Source organism: Rhyacophila brunnea, unplaced genomic scaffold (genome assembly GCF_057557595.1).
Source record: "Rhyacophila brunnea isolate RB1 unplaced genomic scaffold, BYU_Rbru_1.0 scaffold_12, whole genome shotgun sequence".
Lineage (NCBI taxonomy): Eukaryota > Metazoa > Arthropoda > Insecta > Trichoptera > Rhyacophilidae > Rhyacophila > Rhyacophila brunnea.
Window position 1 is genome coordinate 18871489 of NW_028232774.1, and position 20398 is coordinate 18891886.

The 20398-nt window shown below is 31.0% G+C and overlaps 1 protein-coding gene across 1 annotated transcript in view; it reads left to right on the forward strand.

Moving 5' to 3' along the window:
• The first annotated feature begins 10219 nt into the window (after nucleotides 1-10219).
• The window catches only part of TfAP-2 (transcription factor AP-2), a 126618-nt gene continuing 116439 nt past the window's right edge, over nucleotides 10220-20398 (forward strand). Inside the window, exon 1 of the mRNA XM_085940088.1 lies at nucleotides 10220-10459. Within this exon, the coding sequence (XP_085796214.1) occupies nucleotides 10220-10459 (240 nt within the window). The remainder of the gene's footprint in view (nucleotides 10460-20398) is intronic.

Genomic DNA, 20398 nt, shown 5'->3' on the forward strand with positions numbered 1-20398 from the left:
GTTATCACATTACAATACCGAATAAAATCATTAACTAGCACTACCATCATATTTCTAAATCCAGTATTACGGCCTGAATATAGTCAGCCTTTTCAGTGCATATAATATATAGTTATGCTTGATAAATTTGTACGGTTAAATGCTGGATGGTAAATTTTTCTAATATACGTTTTTGAATATTCCTGAATCTTTCTCATTTCATCATAGTGCAGAGCTTAGACTATAGATACATTCACATAAACATACAAATAAATTATCACGAACATGTATCAACTTACCTATGAAACGATATACCATCTTCTTACTTATTAATACAACACACAGAACCATCTTTTCTACTTAATTAACCAAAAATATGTACCACTGACTTTATGTTTAACACAACAAATATCAATTTTAGCAACACGGTTATCGACGCTTAGTTAAGCAATAAAGTAAGATTTGGCGACGACACCGTAGCAAACCATCTCCCACATCTGTAAACCTTGTATGTTAATCTATCGTGTGTCGCAAAGATTATAAGGGTGCCGAATACTTTCTCACTCGCACTTATGCATTGTTTTTGTTCAGGCCTTGGTGCAGAGTTACTTATTTTCATACATTTCTAACTCAAATTTGATGATAATTAGTTTTGACTTGTTTCCATTGCAATTATATTTATAAATGTTGCTTGTTTGTGTCATTTTTATTGCAATAGATACATATTATAGTATACCTAAGATGCGTAAATAATTAAGTTATGTTTTATAAATAAAGGAAAACGTTAATTTACCACTCAGTAGAGAGTATACCATTGTGATCATTTTATTAATATAGAAACTTTATAATATTCCAAAAAAATATAGTACAATAAGTGGTTAACTGAAAATTTCTTTGTTCACATTTCAAATGGTAGGTACCTAGGTGCATAACATGTACAAAATGTAATTTGTAATATTAATAATGTACTATAAATACTAGGTACCTACTCACGTTATAATAGGTAAAATTAATCCGTTGTAAATAAGTTAAGATTATAATAATATCTGGATTAATTGTTGTCAATGTTTACGTGTACGTGTTTTATTATTGTCACCTGTTGCGTGCGAAATAGTTAACCTTTAATAAATCAGGTGTGCTGGGAAGGTACGCCGGTACCCTTATTAGGCAAAGGGTACCGTCCAGAAGGTACCCAGCGGCGAAACAATGCGAGAAACAGACTTTTCGGATCTCTCTGCCATGTCATAATGGTAACAGGTACGTTTTCGATCTCACCTCAGCGAATCGTTCCCAAACCGTTTTCAAACAATATAGTCGATTGTTCATGCAAAGGTAAAAAGATTTATTTTAATAAAAAACAAAAGTAAAGTAAACTTTTAAGTATTAGGATTTCAATTATCATTATATATACAAGGCTTTTTAGTTTCCATATGAATTCAACCTACTTTTTATTTTTTCTTAATTTAAAAAAATTAGTTATCAACATTCAGCTTAGTTTGTTGGATTTCAATATAAATTTATCCATAATAATATTTAATTATAATACAAGATAATAATTAATTATGTATATCCACTACATTTTCAATTCTGTTTTTGATATATCGAGATAACATTTAGGTACTTGGTATAATTTTAATTTGCAATTGCTAATATTACATTTTTTCACCAATTTAGTTTTTCATAGTAGTGAGCTCAATGTTAATTATATTATTGTAGCCAAAAAAACTACAGAGTAAAAAATTGTATTTATAGAAATTAATTATAGATATATTTGTTGTGTATTTTTAATGAAATAATAAAATTACAAAAATATCAAAGGGTTTCCACTTTTGTACCTTTTGAAACTAATCTGGTTAAATATCTGAAATAGTTTATTTATACCTATTTTTAAATTGTAGTGATTTTTTTATAATTAGGTACCTATTACTGCATTTTATTTTATTTTACCTGTTTGAAGATTACCATAACAAATAAATTATAACTTAACAGAAGATTTTTCAATGTTGCCAACATCTAATATTATAGGTAATCAAGTAGGTACTAATTTGTTTAGGCTCGGTTACATGTTTTTTATTATCAGTTTATCATGTGAAAAATCAACGAAATTGGATACTCTATTCTTTATTTATTTATTTATTTAAGAATCGATTAATCTCATCACAATATTATTTTTGAGTGCCATTGGTATTCGATATCTCGAGATGGAGAGGCGAGGTGGGGAGGACATAATATACGATATCTGTGGATCCAGTCAAACTTCAAGAATACAGCCTTATCGTAAAGCCTCCTAAAGTTTTATTAAAATTACAACTCTTTCAATATACAAATGAAACTGTAATATTTGACCGCAATGGTACAAAATGATTTTTTATAGATATGTATAGCAAACATTATAGATTCAATGTAATATCTAAAAATATTAATACAGATTTAAGTAATAATAATATTTTTTGAAGTTTAAACAATAATATTCATACAAAAATGTGAATAATACTTGACACAGTAGGTAACTAGGTACTACATAATAATATAAGCATGGATTTATTTGAATATTTTTTTCGAGATCTGAAAAAGAAACGTTGCTCGTAGAGATACTGTTCTAATTGGAAAATGTGGAACAGGGTTGACATAAGTATTTATAAGTAGGTAATTTAAAAATGAAATTATTATGAAAATAATACTACCTAATTTCGAAAATACAAAATGAAAAATAGTTAAATATAAGAAATGAAATTCTACCAAGTAAATGCTAACTCAATTAATAGTTAAATATATTTGGTTTTATTCATTCGGTGAGTGTATTTGTTCGTTTTTTATTTATCATTGATAGATAATTTGTATTTTTAAATAAAACTAAGACTTACACAAAATAGACTTAATTGAAAGTTTTATTTTGTGTACCTATTGATTTTTATGCACATATTATGAATTTACCGATAAATTATTTCCAATCGCCTTGTATTGACACCGGATCAAAATCAATACACCCAAACTCAACACGCCTATAAAAATACACACACTCAAATCGAAACGGACCCGTCCGCGAGCGAGACAAAAAACACGGCCCACCGGTTGCTCCGTCCTTGTCTCGAAATGCTCGCGGCCTGCAAATGCCCAAGGCGACAGTAATCGCCGGACCGCCAACATAACCGCAAGAAAACGTAGCCAACATTAAAATAATAACAACACGTGACCACCATAAAAAATAACAAAATGTTCGGATTTTGAAAATTCGGTGACTTTTTAATTGTGACAGCCCTTAAAAGTGACAGATAAAAAGGCGGGAAAGTTTGTCATGTGGCGCCGCGGTTTGAACGAACCGGGAAAATGGCGAACTGTGAATAATTCCAATTCGAAAATGGATAAATCGAAATAAGTTTGTGATAATATTAATTTACCGAACACAATGTTTCAAAATTTATTTAATTAGGTATAGTGTTTTGACATCATTCAACTAATGACCTGTATTTACTGTCGATTACCTTTAAAGATAATTAATTGATAGTGTATTAAACCATTCCAAAAGTACATTATTATAGAACCTACGTGTATTTATAAGAATATTGTATTGTTTATTTTGATAATATTATTAATTTGATAGAACACTCAAAAATAGCACATTAACTGACACTTATTAGCACAAAATGTGTCATGTTTTATTGCTCTTATAGACAATTATGGGTCGTAAATGTATATAACTGCAACAAATATTCCAGTAAGATTTATGTTCATTATAAATTTTGTATTTTAATAAACGTGGCAATTTCAAAAGTGAGGTTATATTGATTCAACGTTTAATCTCAACTGTCAAAGTCATCCACTATGACAAGACAGTTGATAAACGCAAAAAAAAAACAATTTATAACCAACAGTTAATGGCATTAAAATGAGATAGTAATATTTAGAAAATACTATTATTATAATGACGCTCTCGTGTATTTACATTATAATTTAAGTCAGGGCTCGAAATGGACCGGAGCGCCGTTCCTGGTCGTGAAATCGGTAAAATTATCGTTCTGTCTCGTGGAAAAAATAATTTGACCGTCTGAGCTAGATATGCCATATAATAGAAAATCTACCACACTTATTTTTATAAAATACACATAGAATTTGACAAAAACTATGTAAATATCTTCAGAAAATTATCGGTAAATTCTGGTATAAAGTTTACTATATAAGATTAATGGTTAAATTAGTTGAAACCTATTTCTCCAAGGGCTGCACTAAGATAAACTTATTTTTCTGTAGGTATATGTATTATATAAATAAATAAATAAAAATGTCATGCATTAGTGTTACATCCTTGGCATTATTTTTATACAATGGCCAATAATTCTTTTCAATATTTAGATGAAGGATCACGAATAACTGCAAAAATTAAACTAGGCCACCGTCTAGTCTCAGGTATATATGTAGCGTAAACAATGTTTATTATTTTGAAATTGCTATTAAGGTTGTAAATCAGGCCAAAGGCTATCCATTATTGAGAAACCCCTCATATTATTAGGACATCTCGAGAAGTCCTAGAGGCTATCGTTCCATCCCGTTGTAAATTTAAAAAAATGCGTTCCGGTTCATTAATTAGGTAAATAATTAAATTAAATTAGGTAATTAGGTAAAAAATTATTTACTTTACATTTATAAAATATTCGGGGTTTGTGGATATACGTCATATGTTGTTACTCAAAAAAGTAATTTGACGATCGTATGTATATAGGTATATAATACAATAATTATTATTATTTTGTAAATACAAAACAGTGACATCCTGTGGGAGCAGCTAGACCATGCACCTCAGGTATATATAATATAATAAAATAATTGAATCTACCTACTTCAATATTTTCGCAAAATTATTGAGCGTTCCGGTTCATGAAACCATTCAAGTTCGATTGCTGGAACAGTATTATGCAAGTCCATTATTAGTATTTAATTATTTATTTCGTGTCATTGGTTGATTACCTGTTTAATTTAAATGATACTTTTTTCAATTATTTACATGTGGCCAAGGTACGCGCCAACGCAGGTCTTACTTAATTTCAACTGAATATTTATTTGAAATCAAGTACCTAATACCTCCGTTGCCATGTATCTTGGCCCTAAATCAACCTTAGCTGGTAAAGAGACTATCGGTTTTTTTTATTTTTTTCCAAGGAGGCCAATTTAACACCCTAGATACCCTAGAGGTACTTACAAGCATGATTCCTGAAGTCAAATGATTAATTTTAATGCATCAGTATTCCTAGCGGCACTTTATTTTTTACTTCAATTAATATTAAGCCACTTCAGTTGAGGCATGGTCTAAAAAATCGTGGCTAGGCGATGAGCGGATTGTGCAAATGACGCGTGCCGAACGAAATATAATTTGTCATAAAAATCCAACATGCGTCCATTTAATGTTATGTTTATTATTATATTACTAATAATAATAGTATATTCATTGACATGTTTTCTTTTTTAAGTACTTACATAAGTAAAGTTTTTTAGTCATCTTTACACCGCCATGATAAAACAAATCGACGTGCAGACACCTCGACTATCGGTCTCCGATTGGCGACTAGTGAGAAATTTCGTCGCACCTACTGTTGAAAATTATTTGCCGTTTCACTGAAGTACGCTCTTAAACAAATGAAAATCTATTATAGTTTCAATTATCAATGGTGGTCCAAGAAAAAAATATTCTAACAATTCGTATACATCCGTACATATTATTGTGTTGTAAACAACCTGTGCAGATCTTAAAAACTTGGCTTCATTTAATTGTACCATAAATACGACGTGAATATCGACTTTCGAAAGGAAAAATGGCGTAACCCTCATTTTTCCAAAATAGGTTTTATTGGATAATAACGTACATGACTAAATACATGTTGTGTCCAAAGGACGTAAGCTGCAAACGCCTGATTTATTATCCAAATTTAGCTTGCAAAGTGAAGTGGGAAAAAACGGCTTAATTATCATTTTTGTTGGTTTTTCTTTAATTAACTCAATAATTAATATCAGATTAAGAATAAATAAACCAAATTATTAATTATCGTGGTAATGGTAATTGTTTGTATTTTAACTTTGACTGAAAACCATAACAAAAACGTTTTTTTGCCTCCTGTAAAATTAGATTTGTGTGGATTACGCCGTTTTTCCTTTCTAAGGTTGATATGCTCTATACTTATATATTTATCTATTATATAATGTACAAATGCAATACGATTGCATTCGATTAATTAATGAATAATCGATACTAGGATTTAGGCTACGACGAGTCATGACGTAAATACATGGTGTAGTATAGTATAGTGTAGAGACGTCTATAAGCATGGTGCCATTAGGTTTAATTATAATCTTCCATTTTGCTGAATAGAGTTAATACTAAATGTCCATTTAAGTCTTGTGCCGGAAATCGATAATTGAAATCGCACCGCACCGCTTTCAAAACGTTCAAAATAATAATTTGAAAGAAGAAAAAAACCTTATAATAATTGTAAGGCGTCAATTTTGACATCATCAATCATATATCCGAAGCATTATTAATTTTTCTCAACAGTTAATGAACTCTTTGAGAATGATGAATCGATGTAACTAAATGGCTACTTACTATTAATTAAAATCGGTACCTATACCTATGCTGAGTTGGGTAGTTAGATATTCGTTTTTAGCTAAAAGTACATTAGGCGCAATTTCTTTACAAACTTTCTCATTTATAAAAAAAAAACTCGTTTTCAAAACACTAACTTTAACGTCATAATCTAATGTTTGTATGTTGAATAATATGGATATATGTACGATAAAAAATTACTTCCAACTAAATAAACAATCTGTCACACAAAAAAAAATATAATAATTTATCTTTTAATCAAATCTAAATATCCAAAAGATGTTCAGAAAAGTGTTCTTCAGTGTAGTCAAAATTCTTTAAAATATACACAAAAACCATTATAACTTAGCAGAGCTTAGAAAAGCTTCAGAAATATATTATAAGTAGATATTCCCAGAGGTCTAGGTTTCGATTCCAGTGGCTGTTAGACGAGAGGGTTGCTTCGTTAAAAATATGTTTTCAGAATCTAGAATAAAAACTTAATGTAAAATAAATATACTGCCAACATAACACTCAATGATGGTTTATCAGATGGGTAATAGAATGCTTGAATGGTTAAAAGGGTTCCTCCAAACCTGTTAGAGATTTAAAAAACCTTTGACGGTATCTTGAAGGGTTTTGCCATTTCTTTTTCGCAGCTCCACGCGTGTACGCTGTCACTGTTAAAACTTAAATCAATTGAAACAATGTTATCAATAATTACACGAAAAAAATGAAAATAATAGTCTAATTCAGAATAATAAACAAACTATATCAGAAAAGACTATGCAATAAAAATTATATATAATTTAAATGTATCCCTAATCAGACAGAAATCTTCTTTGCCGACTTAATCAAATCAACCGATTGTAATCGATCAGAGCGATTTGATTCGAAAATCAAAACGTACGCAGTGTTGCCACAACAACCGAATTTAATAATAATAAATAACGATAATTGTCGGCTCACGTAAGGAGTATTCGCACGATTTTAAAATGTCGGTCAGCCGAGACATGAAGCCCGTCCGTGTCTGCCGCAATGCGAAAATATTTGAGTTGATTCGATTAGCGAGCGCTTCGGTAACATATTTGACACATCGGCACGGACTGGTGGATGTGACTCTACTAACATCACAATATTAACTTACTGTACTTATTAAAATCACGATGGACGGCTTTGAGATTCTTAGAAAATATTGCTAATAGTTCTATCATCCACATTCCGTGAACTCCTTAGGAATTTCACAGTAGTAATTAAGCTACATACATAAAAAAAGTATGCACAAACTAAGTGTTTCCCAAAGTTTGTTACGCGTACCCCATGGGGTACGGGAAGAGTTTGGTGGCGGTATGCGCTGCATCGGGCTTTGGCTGCACCTGGTGCAACAAGCATTAATACATCAATACAACATCCATGCTAGAAGGGTTAGCGCATGCGGAAGAAGAGAAATTGTTGGAAATAGCTTCACACGGATTCTTGAAAAATAAATATAAGGAATGTACGTTAACATCATTATGGTTGCAAATGCAACACGTGTATCCAGTTTTAACAGATAAAGTCCTGAAATACATCTTGCCTTTTCCAACTTCATATATATGTGAAGTTGCTTTTTCAGCATTTGTAGACATTAAACGAAAAAAAGGAACAGGCTTTTGGATGTGGAACCGCATCTCAGATTAAAATTAACACAATGCTTACGGGTCCTTTTAATTAATTTTGTAATTAACATGTTAATTTGCATTTGAAAAGTAATTAGCAAAAACACAATTTTGTGCGGCCCGTAAGCTATGGGTTAATAACCAGGGAACAAATTACGATGATCTGTCGTCTTAACTCTCAACATAAACAATGTCATCCTTCTCATTGATTATAATGAATGTTATTTATAATATAACTTTTATTTATATTTTATTATGAATGAATTTTATTTTTCGTTTATTTACTAAAAAAGAAAAAAATAAATATATTTTGATTGTTATTAAAGTATATGCAATTTTTTTATTGACGTGGGGTACTCAGTGTCACGAAAATTATAGAAGCGGTACACAGATGTAGAAAGTTTTGGAAACACTGCTGACTAACTGATAAGTCACGTGGAAATTTTAATGAAATGCAAAATAATCACAGTTTTTCAAAAAACTATTTAGCATAGAAAACGTTTAATGAATGAATTTTTTGAAGGATATACGAGTATATTTCTGTAAATAGATACTAAATATTTTTTCGGATTTTGTTTAATTACCAAATATTAAAAAATGAAGTATTGAAGAAATAAAAACGGTAATCGTATGTTTTATACACACTTTAGTCACGACTAATATAGAGCCTTAATGTGTAGGTATTAAAATTACAAACTTGGTAACCATTTCTTGGCGGAGCTTGGAATACCTCAGATAGTATATATATTAGATCATGAGTTATTTACAAGAAATACTTAGATAGAATAACTTTACCTTGCACTGAATAAAATTATAATGTGTGTTAATTAAATCATTTATTCTGTATATAGGTACTTTGTAAAATATAGGTAATTTATCGGTTATCTGCGGATGATTATTTTTTTATATTCGTCTTACTAGACTCAACGATTTTTTAATCCTTCTAAAATTATACCTATTAGTTAAATAAATTCATAAAAAAATATTAATATTTTATTGTTTATACCTATAGACTGCGAGCTTTATTATTCTACTCAGTGCTATATCACATGGGGTTGCTAGTTATCATGTGACCACCGCTGTGAACAAAATCAGTCAAATTTAATTCAAAACTATCCTTATGGTGGATGGGCTTACACTTACTTACTATAATACTCTATATATATGTTATCATTATTTATATAAAAACAAATCTTTTCAATCATACAAAAAAATTTAAACAGGTAATCGCAGGTATATAATACAGGTTTGTCAGTTAGTAATGTAAAAGAAATATGTTCACATAAAAAAAATATCACAAGATATTCTACCAACATGTTAATCAAATTTCCATTAATTTTCTTGAATAAGAATGCAGCATTGTTTTCTTATTAATAAAAACTTTTATTAAAGTGTGAAGTAATAAATGAAAAAGAAGAAAGCTTCTATGTCTACCGCAAAAATTTTAACATCTTCTTCAAACAACAACATGAATGACATCCCAAGTTCTCCTGATTCCTTAGCGTCAGATCACCTAGTAGTCGCTGACATGCTGAATCATAACATTTCCACTTCCATAGTAAAGAGACGAAGACTAGGAAGCAGTCAAAATGGGATGGATATTCATTCTGATCTACTTAAAACAACACAAGCCCATCTCGACATATTGAAAACTCAAGCACAACTTCAAATACTAAAAGCGGAACAAAGTCAGAACGAAAGCAGTGACGTAATAGAGATTAAACACATACTTCTACAAAAGAATTTAGATTTGTTGAAGAATCACCAAAATATTGATCAGTTAGATTCCTTGGATTTAAGACAAAGCAGTTTTAATTTTTTAAGAAATAATTTGGAAATGTTGAAGAATAGTCAAAGTAACTCGTTGGATTTGAGTCAAAATAATAACACAGATGACAATTTAGATTTGCGTCTTCAGATTGTTGACTCAAATCAAGACATGAACAGCAGTCAAGATGAGAGCGAAATAGACAATAAGCAAGACGAATTGGTGTTGCGGCAGAATTATATGATGAGTATCAGACATGACGAGGAAGAGAGTCATATTGGAAGAAACGGTTTAAATGAACTGCAGGATGAGGCGAGTTTGACAGATTATGGTGCTAAGCATTCGGATTTGGATAATTCTGCGAATGAAATGTCGCAGATTTCGGATATAAATGAAAAGGAGATGGCGTCGAATCAATCACAGGAAGATGGCGTCACGTTTGCAATCATGGACGACGGCGCGAAGACGGAAGATGATGATGATGTAAGTTATACATAAATATCTTATTACTAACCATTTTATTTACCGACCTACAACATAAATTATATTTATTTCTCTAAGTGTGCATAGTTTTTACGCTACAATTAGTTCATTCAAAGTCAAATTTATTTACTTTGCATGTAAACTATACATTCAATACGTTCTCAACGTGCAGTGACGTCCCTGAGTAAATTGCCACCCTTGAGCAGATTCACAAAGTTGTCCCCTTTTATTTTTAGTTTCAAATTATCTGAAAATGTTATTATTTATTTTCGGCTACCTAAAGCCTAAACGCCCTAAACAGACGAATACGCCAATAAACATGAAATTGACGAACACGCCATGTACTGAAAATTAGAACATTTCCACGAAACGTACTATCGAAAAGCGGTGGTTTTAGGTATGTTTAAATCTCTGGTAGTGACAGGTTTGAAGGCACCCTTTGAGAAAATCTTATTCTCTCTCTTATAAAATCTTATATTTATTTGTGCGATTAACCGGCATTACCACTAAAATGTCGATACTTTCATATGAGGCGATCGCATGGCCAGCTTCATTGAAAACCATCACTGTTCTCAAAAGTAGTAATATTTGTATTTGTTCCTTCATTAACCGCCCTTTATTATATGCCGCCCCTAAACAAAGCATGGCCTGCCTACCCCCACAGTACGTCACTGACAACATGACATGGAAGCTTTCTGATGTAACATCACTACAGTATGTGAATATCTATTGTGTGAACTTGCATGAATCTTTTTTTGTATCATATATGAAGCGTAGTTTTATTTTTTTTACCACAGAGGTCACCACGGTTTTTTCTATTTCTTTTAATGAGTGTTTTACTCTTAATCTAATAGACAGAACAATATGTAACTCTTGAAACTAAATATATTCTATAACTAATTTAAATATAGAGATATAAAATATTATTCATTATTGCTGGCAGTACTTTCAATATTTTGGTTAATAAATGCACGTAATTGGATTATATATTTACAAGTTATTTGATTTGGCAACTGATTCCATTTGTTAACTGTCATTCAAATATAATAATATTTGGTCATAAATAACTATCTTCCCGAGTCGATCCCAATTCAAGATACGATTCGATCGAATAACGGTTCCTTCGAAAGCCCAAGAAGTCGCATTCAGTTGCGCCATTTATGGAGCTCGCCACTTCCCTTATAAGAGTTATCTCGCCTGTACCAGTTACATATTAGGTAGGAATAAATAAATCTTCAGCAATGGGGCGAAAAATTCAGCGCGTGGTTTTCCGCTGGTACGGCCCGCTTGAAATGCGTCATCAATCAACGTTGACTTCGAATCGACTTCCGTTTACGATTCTGACAAGTTTTACATAGTCTTCTTATTCTTTTTGTACACTATTAGCCCAGTTGCACATTAAACATCGTCATTAAATATAGTAATAAATCAAAACTGGACACAATGTTGCATCTTTCATCCATGCGCATAGGCGATTCCATGCCAGGATAGTCACGTCATGCAGTTTAACTAAAATTAATGACGAAGTGCAACATTTTGGTGTTATACCTACTTGCATCACATGTCAGATACAATTTGTTGCTTCTGTCACTAGTTGTTTTTAAGTAAGTAAAATGTTGCTTTCGAGCTGTGTGTGAAAACGAAGGTACATTAATTTACATGTAGGTATTTTATAAATACCAATAAAATTACATCGACATATTTGACGTGTTGAAGTCGACAAGAGGTTAGGTGGGCGACCCAGCTTAGGTCTGTTTTACGCAGATTTTTGCAAAATTAAGTAGGTACTAGCTATATTTCCATCTTATAGGAGGTGTGCAGCGATCGTAGTTTCGGTCAACCTTTCCACATGTGCATTCTTAATTATTCTTTATTTTCATCCATAACTTCTCAGATTTGTTTATATGTCTTTTCTGACGGCTAATATGAATTTGCTCTGATAAAATCACATTTCCAGTTCATTTCAACAAGTTCTAGTTTTTCTCTGTTTATTTTAGTATTTATTTATAATAGGAAAGAATGGATATCGAGAAAATGGTTTTTTAAACCTTCATAAAATACATATAGGTATATACGTTTATAATGTCAAACACAAAATGTTTCAATTTTTCCAGAGTCAATTACAAAGTCAAATGGAAGTTTTCCGCTTGTCTTTCATTCTATAATGTTCAGCGCTTGAAATGGAATAGTTTACGAACCGGAGCGCTCGACAAATTTTCTGAAGATATTTACATAGTCATCAAATCGTATGTGTATTTTATAAAAATAAGTGTGTCAGATTTTCTATTCTATGGCCTATATAGGTCAGACGGTCAACATATTTTTTCCACGAGACGGAGCGATAATTTTACGAATTTCAGGAGCCGGAACGGCTCCATTTCGAGTCCTGATAATGTTACATGTTTAGCAAAAGAATATTTTTTTTAAATATACTATAACAACAAACATTAGCTGATCTACAAAAATATAGTTTTATTAACAATTTAAGACTACGATATTAATAATATTACCATTTTTTGCTATTAATACTTATCTTTTATAAATGTATATGATCCTGAATAATGACAAGCATTCATACCCTTCCTACAATATCAACATAATCTGAAGACATAGCTCTCAAAAATAACCCAAATTCTCAATTCACACAATCTCTACATGGCATCAGTGCCGCGATTATTTGACGCAAATGTCGCAACCAATTTGTCAAAAAAATTAAAGCGGGCCCCCAAAAAGTTTAAACCAATCAAAGTCATTAAAATATATTTTAATTAAAAAAGATACGCATTTCTCAAAAATTGAGTGTAAAATATTACCCAAAGTATAACAGAATTCTTGCATTTATTAATTGGAAAGTCGCACTACATTGCCATTTTCTTATCGTATTATCGGCCTCTATGTTACTAAACGCACCACTTTACAGCATATAAATTATAAAATATATGCCCAAATGGTAAAATGCAGGACTCCCAATTCTAAATATACTTAGGTACACGTTTTATTAGACTTTATCTTTATAGAAATCTATAGACTTATGATTATGATTATTTTTTATTTGTTAAGTGCTGTTATATTTATACTTCCTTGCTTAAATTTAAACTACAAGCACACTTTTATTCATAAGTATTTTAAAATAAACAGAAATAAAAACGTGTTATAATAAATGTTGGCCGATAACAAAGTTATATTTCCAGATAACTTACTAATAAAAGTATCAATTTATTCAAAATCCAATCCAAAAAATGTAAACGTATTAATTAATTACAGTTTTTAAGTGTCGATGTTAGAATTAATTCAAATAGCTGACACTAAGCACTGCGGAATCACAATTAATTAGCTAAATATTTTCAAATTCCATCAGAATAAATGAATATTGATTTTTTCCCACAGAATTTTTAAAAATTTTCATGATTTTGTATGAATAATTATAACATGCGAACGAGTGCATGTTGTAAATTTAACACTTTATGGCTGAAACACATGCAATACAATGAGCAGTAGGCAATAATTATTTACAGTAGTTTTTTTATTAAATATTATTTAAATTAAACCGATATTATAATATTAACATGTGTTTATGCCACAAAATATAATATAAAAAATCATACAAGTAGTTTTATAAATTGAGACATTGAGTTACAAAACCCGCTCTTGAGATTTTTTTTCTATTTAATAAATAATCACGAAAAACTGTTTTCTCTTTATACATACTACGTCAATATATAGAATTTTATTTTCTAATTATATTTACTAACATAGGTAAAACGATGATGGCAAATACCCCAATTCGTAAGGGCATGTCATGTCATACTCTTCATTTTGGATTTCTCTTACTTTAAGAGTCCATGTGTTACATGCATACGTGAGCACTGGTAGCACACATTGGTTAAACACTTGACGCTTAAGATACAAACCATCCAACTACACTTTTGATTAAAATGAGATTTTGATAAAAAGCATTTTTTTATGCTGCTCACACAAAATTTCAAACTATATACTTAATACTATATAATTATAAACATATATAATATATACTAACAGGCAAATTCACAGATTAAAACACATATTATTCATTCTATGGTTGAACGCATTGTGGTATCTTGTTATACATTTCAGATTCAGATCCACATCTGTAAGTCAAGAGTCAATAGTTTAAAGTGGCTAGAATACTCTTTATAAGAGAAATATTCGTGCTGGAATCCCAGTTTTTTTTCTTCGTCCTGTCAATAGAACCCAATATGGATCTTATCCTATTTCAGTAGGTTACATGTAAGTTGTACGTATGCAGTTCATCGTGGGACACTTATTCGTGCGCCGCAGTACGTGAAACATGAGTTCGTATAACATTTTATCGAATGACGAGTTCTTCGTTGAACATTTCACCGTGGAATACATTTGTACATATCTTATATATAAACTATACTATACTTATAAATGAATGCGTTATCGTTCTTCAAACAAAATAGCCAACTGCAGGTGCTAAATTTCTAATATCGTAAATGGAACAACTCCGCTCTTTATATATCTATATAATATATAAAAGGGAAGCTAAAATAGTGTATTAATTCATAGTGCAGCGTATTTGGTAAAAAATGTGTATTTTTGGAATTTGTTAAATTCCGCTCGATAGTTAATTTTTTTTTTCTCATTCCTGTTTTCCATTTAACAATTTGTCCAAATGGAGTTAGCTGATTTGCAAATTAATCACTCGAATGGGAGGTCACTTTTGAAGATACTATTCAGGCGTCGAAATTTATTCCATGCCTGTTTTGTTATGCGTGCATCTCGTCATACATACACACCGTCAACTGATATTAGTTGTCCAAGAAAGACATAGTTGTTGACTCCAGTTTGAAACCAGTCATGAAATTATACCAAAACCTTAAAATATTACCCAAAGCATAACAAAACTCGTACTACTAACATCACAGGAGGCCATAACATAACCTCTCAAACAGATCACGCCGTGGGTCCCAGGTTTGAATCCTGGGTCTGGCAAGTACACATATAGTTTTTAAATTTGTGTGTGAGTCAGGGTATGGACCTAATAGGTTGAGCAAGTGGCTGAAATCCATTTCTCGTAAAAAAACAAAATCTGTTAATACAAACCTCTACTCTGTTGTGGCCCATATGATCCTATTAGGATCGGACATGGTCGCAAAAAAAAGATAAGAATTATGCTATAATAATAATAAGTTCTCAAAATCAGTCAGTTAGTTGGGTATCCACGTCCCTAAATCCACCAATGCTCGTAGATATAAAAATATTGGCAAATCTTATACATAATGGACCCTCTGCTCATTGAGCTACGACGCCGTGTTGTCTATCTATTATTAATAATAAATTTCCGTGAAATAAAGTGTTAAGCACTAATATTACTATCGCAGATGCATACATACAAACAGAAAAACCTGTTCTATTGATGCAAGTGTACTATGTAAATATTTCACCTATAGTGTAAGCTTCACGGACACTAACAAAGTTCATAAACACAAGAATGCACACTTACAGAGTCAAGAGTCATTGAATAAAATAACGTTATCTGTATTATACACGGTGTTTACAAACTCGCAGCACCTACCTACTTTGTAATAACGTTACGGGTCAAAATAATGCTGGTGACATATTGTCACGTCACTATAACAAAATAATCGTACTTACGCTCAATCTGTGGATTCAGCGGCGATTTTGTTTGACGCAGATGAGTCAATCGAATTGGCAGAAGATTTAAAAGGGCCTCGTAACAGTTCAAACCAGTCATGCCAATTATTAAATTACACAATAATTTTGAAATATGCATATTAAATACCCCCAAATTGAGTTTAAAATATTACTCAAAGGCCAAAGCATAACAAAACTCCTGCAACTACAATCGAAGGAACCCATAATATAACTACAAACAGATACGTAGAGGAAGGGCGTATTCATCTGGCATTGCTGGCACGACGAAATCACTTTGCAATGATGTTGGTGTAGGTAATTTGAAAATAACTTAACCAACACCTAAACGAGTCGTCTTCACTGCCAGAAGAGTTCGACACTATTCTACCTAATTTTATATAAAAAAATATTAATAAAACACTAATATTATTTTAGTCATTCTCGATAATAATTATTTTTGGTTAAAGGACGTCAAATGTAGTTATTATTTTTTTTATCATTTCGCCTCAAAATTAGGTAGGTCGTCAGGCTACTACGTTTCTACATCCGCTACTTTGTAGGTATGCCCTTGTTGATGAAATGAGGAGTTGCTTTTACACTTGACACAATATTTCCAGTATCAAATATTGTTCTCCGAAATCGTTACTGCAAGGATGTCAAAATATGGTCCCATCTAAACTGGTATTAAAATGTGATGACAGCCATACCAGAAAGCAAATAACAACCTCCGTGGCTCGAATTCTTACAATTCAAAATTGCAAGATTCGTCAAACGATTAAAATCATCAATTCTTGAATTTTATGTCAATACGTGACTACGTCTTTATGCTTGATCAATGTTTCATAGAGAGCATTTGGATCCAGATCTAGATCATTGATAAATTATGATATTCCGTTAAAAATGATATTAATTCTTTTTATTCTGAATTAATCGCATACAAAGTATAAACCTCGTTTGCTAAGCGGAAAACCTGTGTGCAAATCATGCTCAATCTAAGATTTTCCTTAATTGGTATGTTCCTGAGGAGTTTTTATGAAAATAATTATGGGGAAATTTAACTCAATATCACAGAAAATGTAGTAGTAAATACCATAGTATAGTCTCCGTTACCAATGAAATGCATAAACAGACATATATTAATATTTTAAATACGTCATACTAAAAAAAATAAACGTCTTCAGCTTTATCCCTCATAGAAGGTTTTTATTACAAGACAGGACAAAATATAACAAAAAAATATTCAGTTATTATTTATTTATATACTGGATACTACGAGATAAAGGCATCTAACATTATGTCATATTCCTTTCTGGTAATAGGACATTCCTGTTATCAATTCCTGTTACCATCATGTTATCAATTTTATATTAAAAAAAAAAACAAATGTTGAGCATCCTTCTATTTATATTTTCCATGTTATCAATAATATTTTACAATGCTTTAGTAGATATATTATTATATTATCATATATTCCAATATGTATCTTTCAATAAATTGCTGTAAAATTACAGCCAATTACAAACACCGATGTAAATTTTTACTAAATATAATATTTGTTATTGAATAACGTTTATTAAGCATTAAATTAAATGAATAATTATGCAAAAGAATACTTTCAAAAGGTGCAACAACAATAAATCGTCTCTGTTCTGACAGAACACACTAAGTGGAGAATACTAGTTTTGAGTAATTTGAATTTGAAGATGTTAAAATGTTTGAAATGGTCTATCATGTGAGTTTATTAAGTAATCGTAAAAAGGATGACTTTAAAATAAAGACTGTTTATTTATTAAGAAGGTTTCCAGACGGTAAAGTTTGAAACAAGGAACATTTTGTTATAACTAACTCAATATGTCATTTCTTCAAATTAGTGTCTTCTGCCAGAACAGTGACGAAATGTTGTAGTAAAAATCTTTATATTAAAAATGTTATATCATTGTTTATTTTGGAATGAAAATGATTTACCATTAATATTTTTCTTGCATAATTATGAATGCACAATTTAAATTAAAAATAAAGAAACTCATGTATACATATGATCTAAAAACTTATTGCGCTACCAACTACCAAATTATACAAGACATACATAAGCTTATCGTTTATTGTTAACATAGCCACAGATTGTATACCGACGTTGCCCACCCAATGCAGCGCGAAATAATTTTCCCATGGTTTCCCCTCCCCGTGACCCTCCGAACCTCCGTCTCTCTTTACCTCTTCGTGCAATACCTCACCTACCCACAGTGAAAATGTTAATAATTGAGAGATGTGGTACATCGGTGAGCTTTTGAAGTTATCAAATAATTAAGAATAATTAGTAACAGTCAGTATTTCGAGATAACTATAGATTGAGAAAGCTTAATTAACTTACATTTAAAAAAACAATTATCTACAGAAGATTATTCTTAGATAAGGATTTCGATTTTATTAACAATGTACCTAGAACTAGTGAGCCATACTGTGATAACATTTTGCATGTAAAAGTGAAAAATTAATGCAAGTTTCAATTGCTAGTCCAGTACAAGACGTAGGTACAATTTTTAGCGTCAAATATAAACATTCTTAAAAATTGTCAAAACATTGGTTGGTTACTATTTTCAATGTGATACAATAATATTTATTAAAAACATATATATACCCATATACTGAAACTGATCATCTATCTGCCCTGATCGATCTCCCGATCTTCTGCGATTGCCCCTGATTGTGAACTGTCACTTTGGATTGTTTTTTGGAGTCGTGGTAAGATAGAGCAATTCCTATTTTTCACGCATGAAATGATCGGTGACAGTCAGGTTGACAATTAACGGCAGCGTACGGTAATCGCTGACCAGGTGGCAGACCATCTACGTGAGGATCTTTCAGTGTAATTTGACCTTTACTTATTTTAAAATAATACTTACGTGAATGATTATTTTTAAATTTGAAACAAGATAATCGCAATATAACGTTTGTAGCAAAATCTTTTCATGAATAAAAATTACAATAATTTTTTGGTATGTATACATTTAAATAGTGTATAATACAAAAATATGCGAAATACACCTATTAAAACATGCTCTTTAGTTTTCGTATAATTTTTTCTACTTATGTAATAGTAGATAATATTATCTACATTAATCTATCTGTTAAGCGCACATTTATAAGCCTATCATTTAGTATGCGATTGGAGTAGCGCCGTATCCTTTGCCTTTAAGATTGATTGTACAAAAGATAACTGTAGAATTCACATTCCTGATTCTTTTGGGCACATGTGAAGTCGCAAAGCGCAGCGCACCACGTGGATGCTGGACATGATGCAGTGGTTTTAAACATTTTTTTTATAATCATATTTCAATCATTATATTAATTTCATTTACGACTCTCGAGATGCTCGTTTTAAACGTTGATAGATGAGGCAGGGTCGCAATAAATCTAAAAAATATTTTATCTGAATGTAGTGATATGTGTTTTAGACATTCTTTTATAGTGTGTTTCGAAGGTATAGCTCCCCTTTAGAATTCGAACATTATCTTTTAAAGGAGTTTGTAATAATTATCATTAAATATTACACTGCAGGTAAAGTTCATTTTTAACTAGAATATAAAAATGACATTTTAATATTGCAATGTGAAGCCACTTCTATTGTTCGCATGCTGCTTCCATTAGTAAATAAATGATTTAATATTTCGGATTCCACACGCATTTTAACATGTGGAAACATACAGTTGCATATTAGCCATTTTTATCATAGTGTCATAAAATCAGCTAGACCCTGATATCAGCACATAATGTATCATACATACTCTTTGATTTAATCTTTAATATGTGAGATTAAGAATTTAATTTTATTGATGTAATACCGAAGGAATTTTAATTTTTTGTCACGTAATTCTCCATAATTCGATTTCTTAGTTATATACGAATTTATGTGTATATTTATTTAATGAATCAACTATTATAAAATATACACTTACCATAAGTTGTCAATCGCCTATTTTATTGGGCGATACCTGCAAAGCAGGTGAATGAAGTCTAAAATCAAGCTTATGCAGTTTAAAAGCCGAAAACTTAGATGACGTAATATCAATCTGCTATAAAATAACAAAGGTTCCGTTAATAGGTCGATGAAGGGTCACAATAATTCAATGTTTCCTTTACACTTTTGACTAGCACCTACACGTTAAGTATAAGTAACATACAATAATGTCAATCTCAACTATTGTGGATGTTGTATATTAATATATTACATATAATATTCGACACGTGTCCCATCACTTTATAGATACCTGATATAACTGA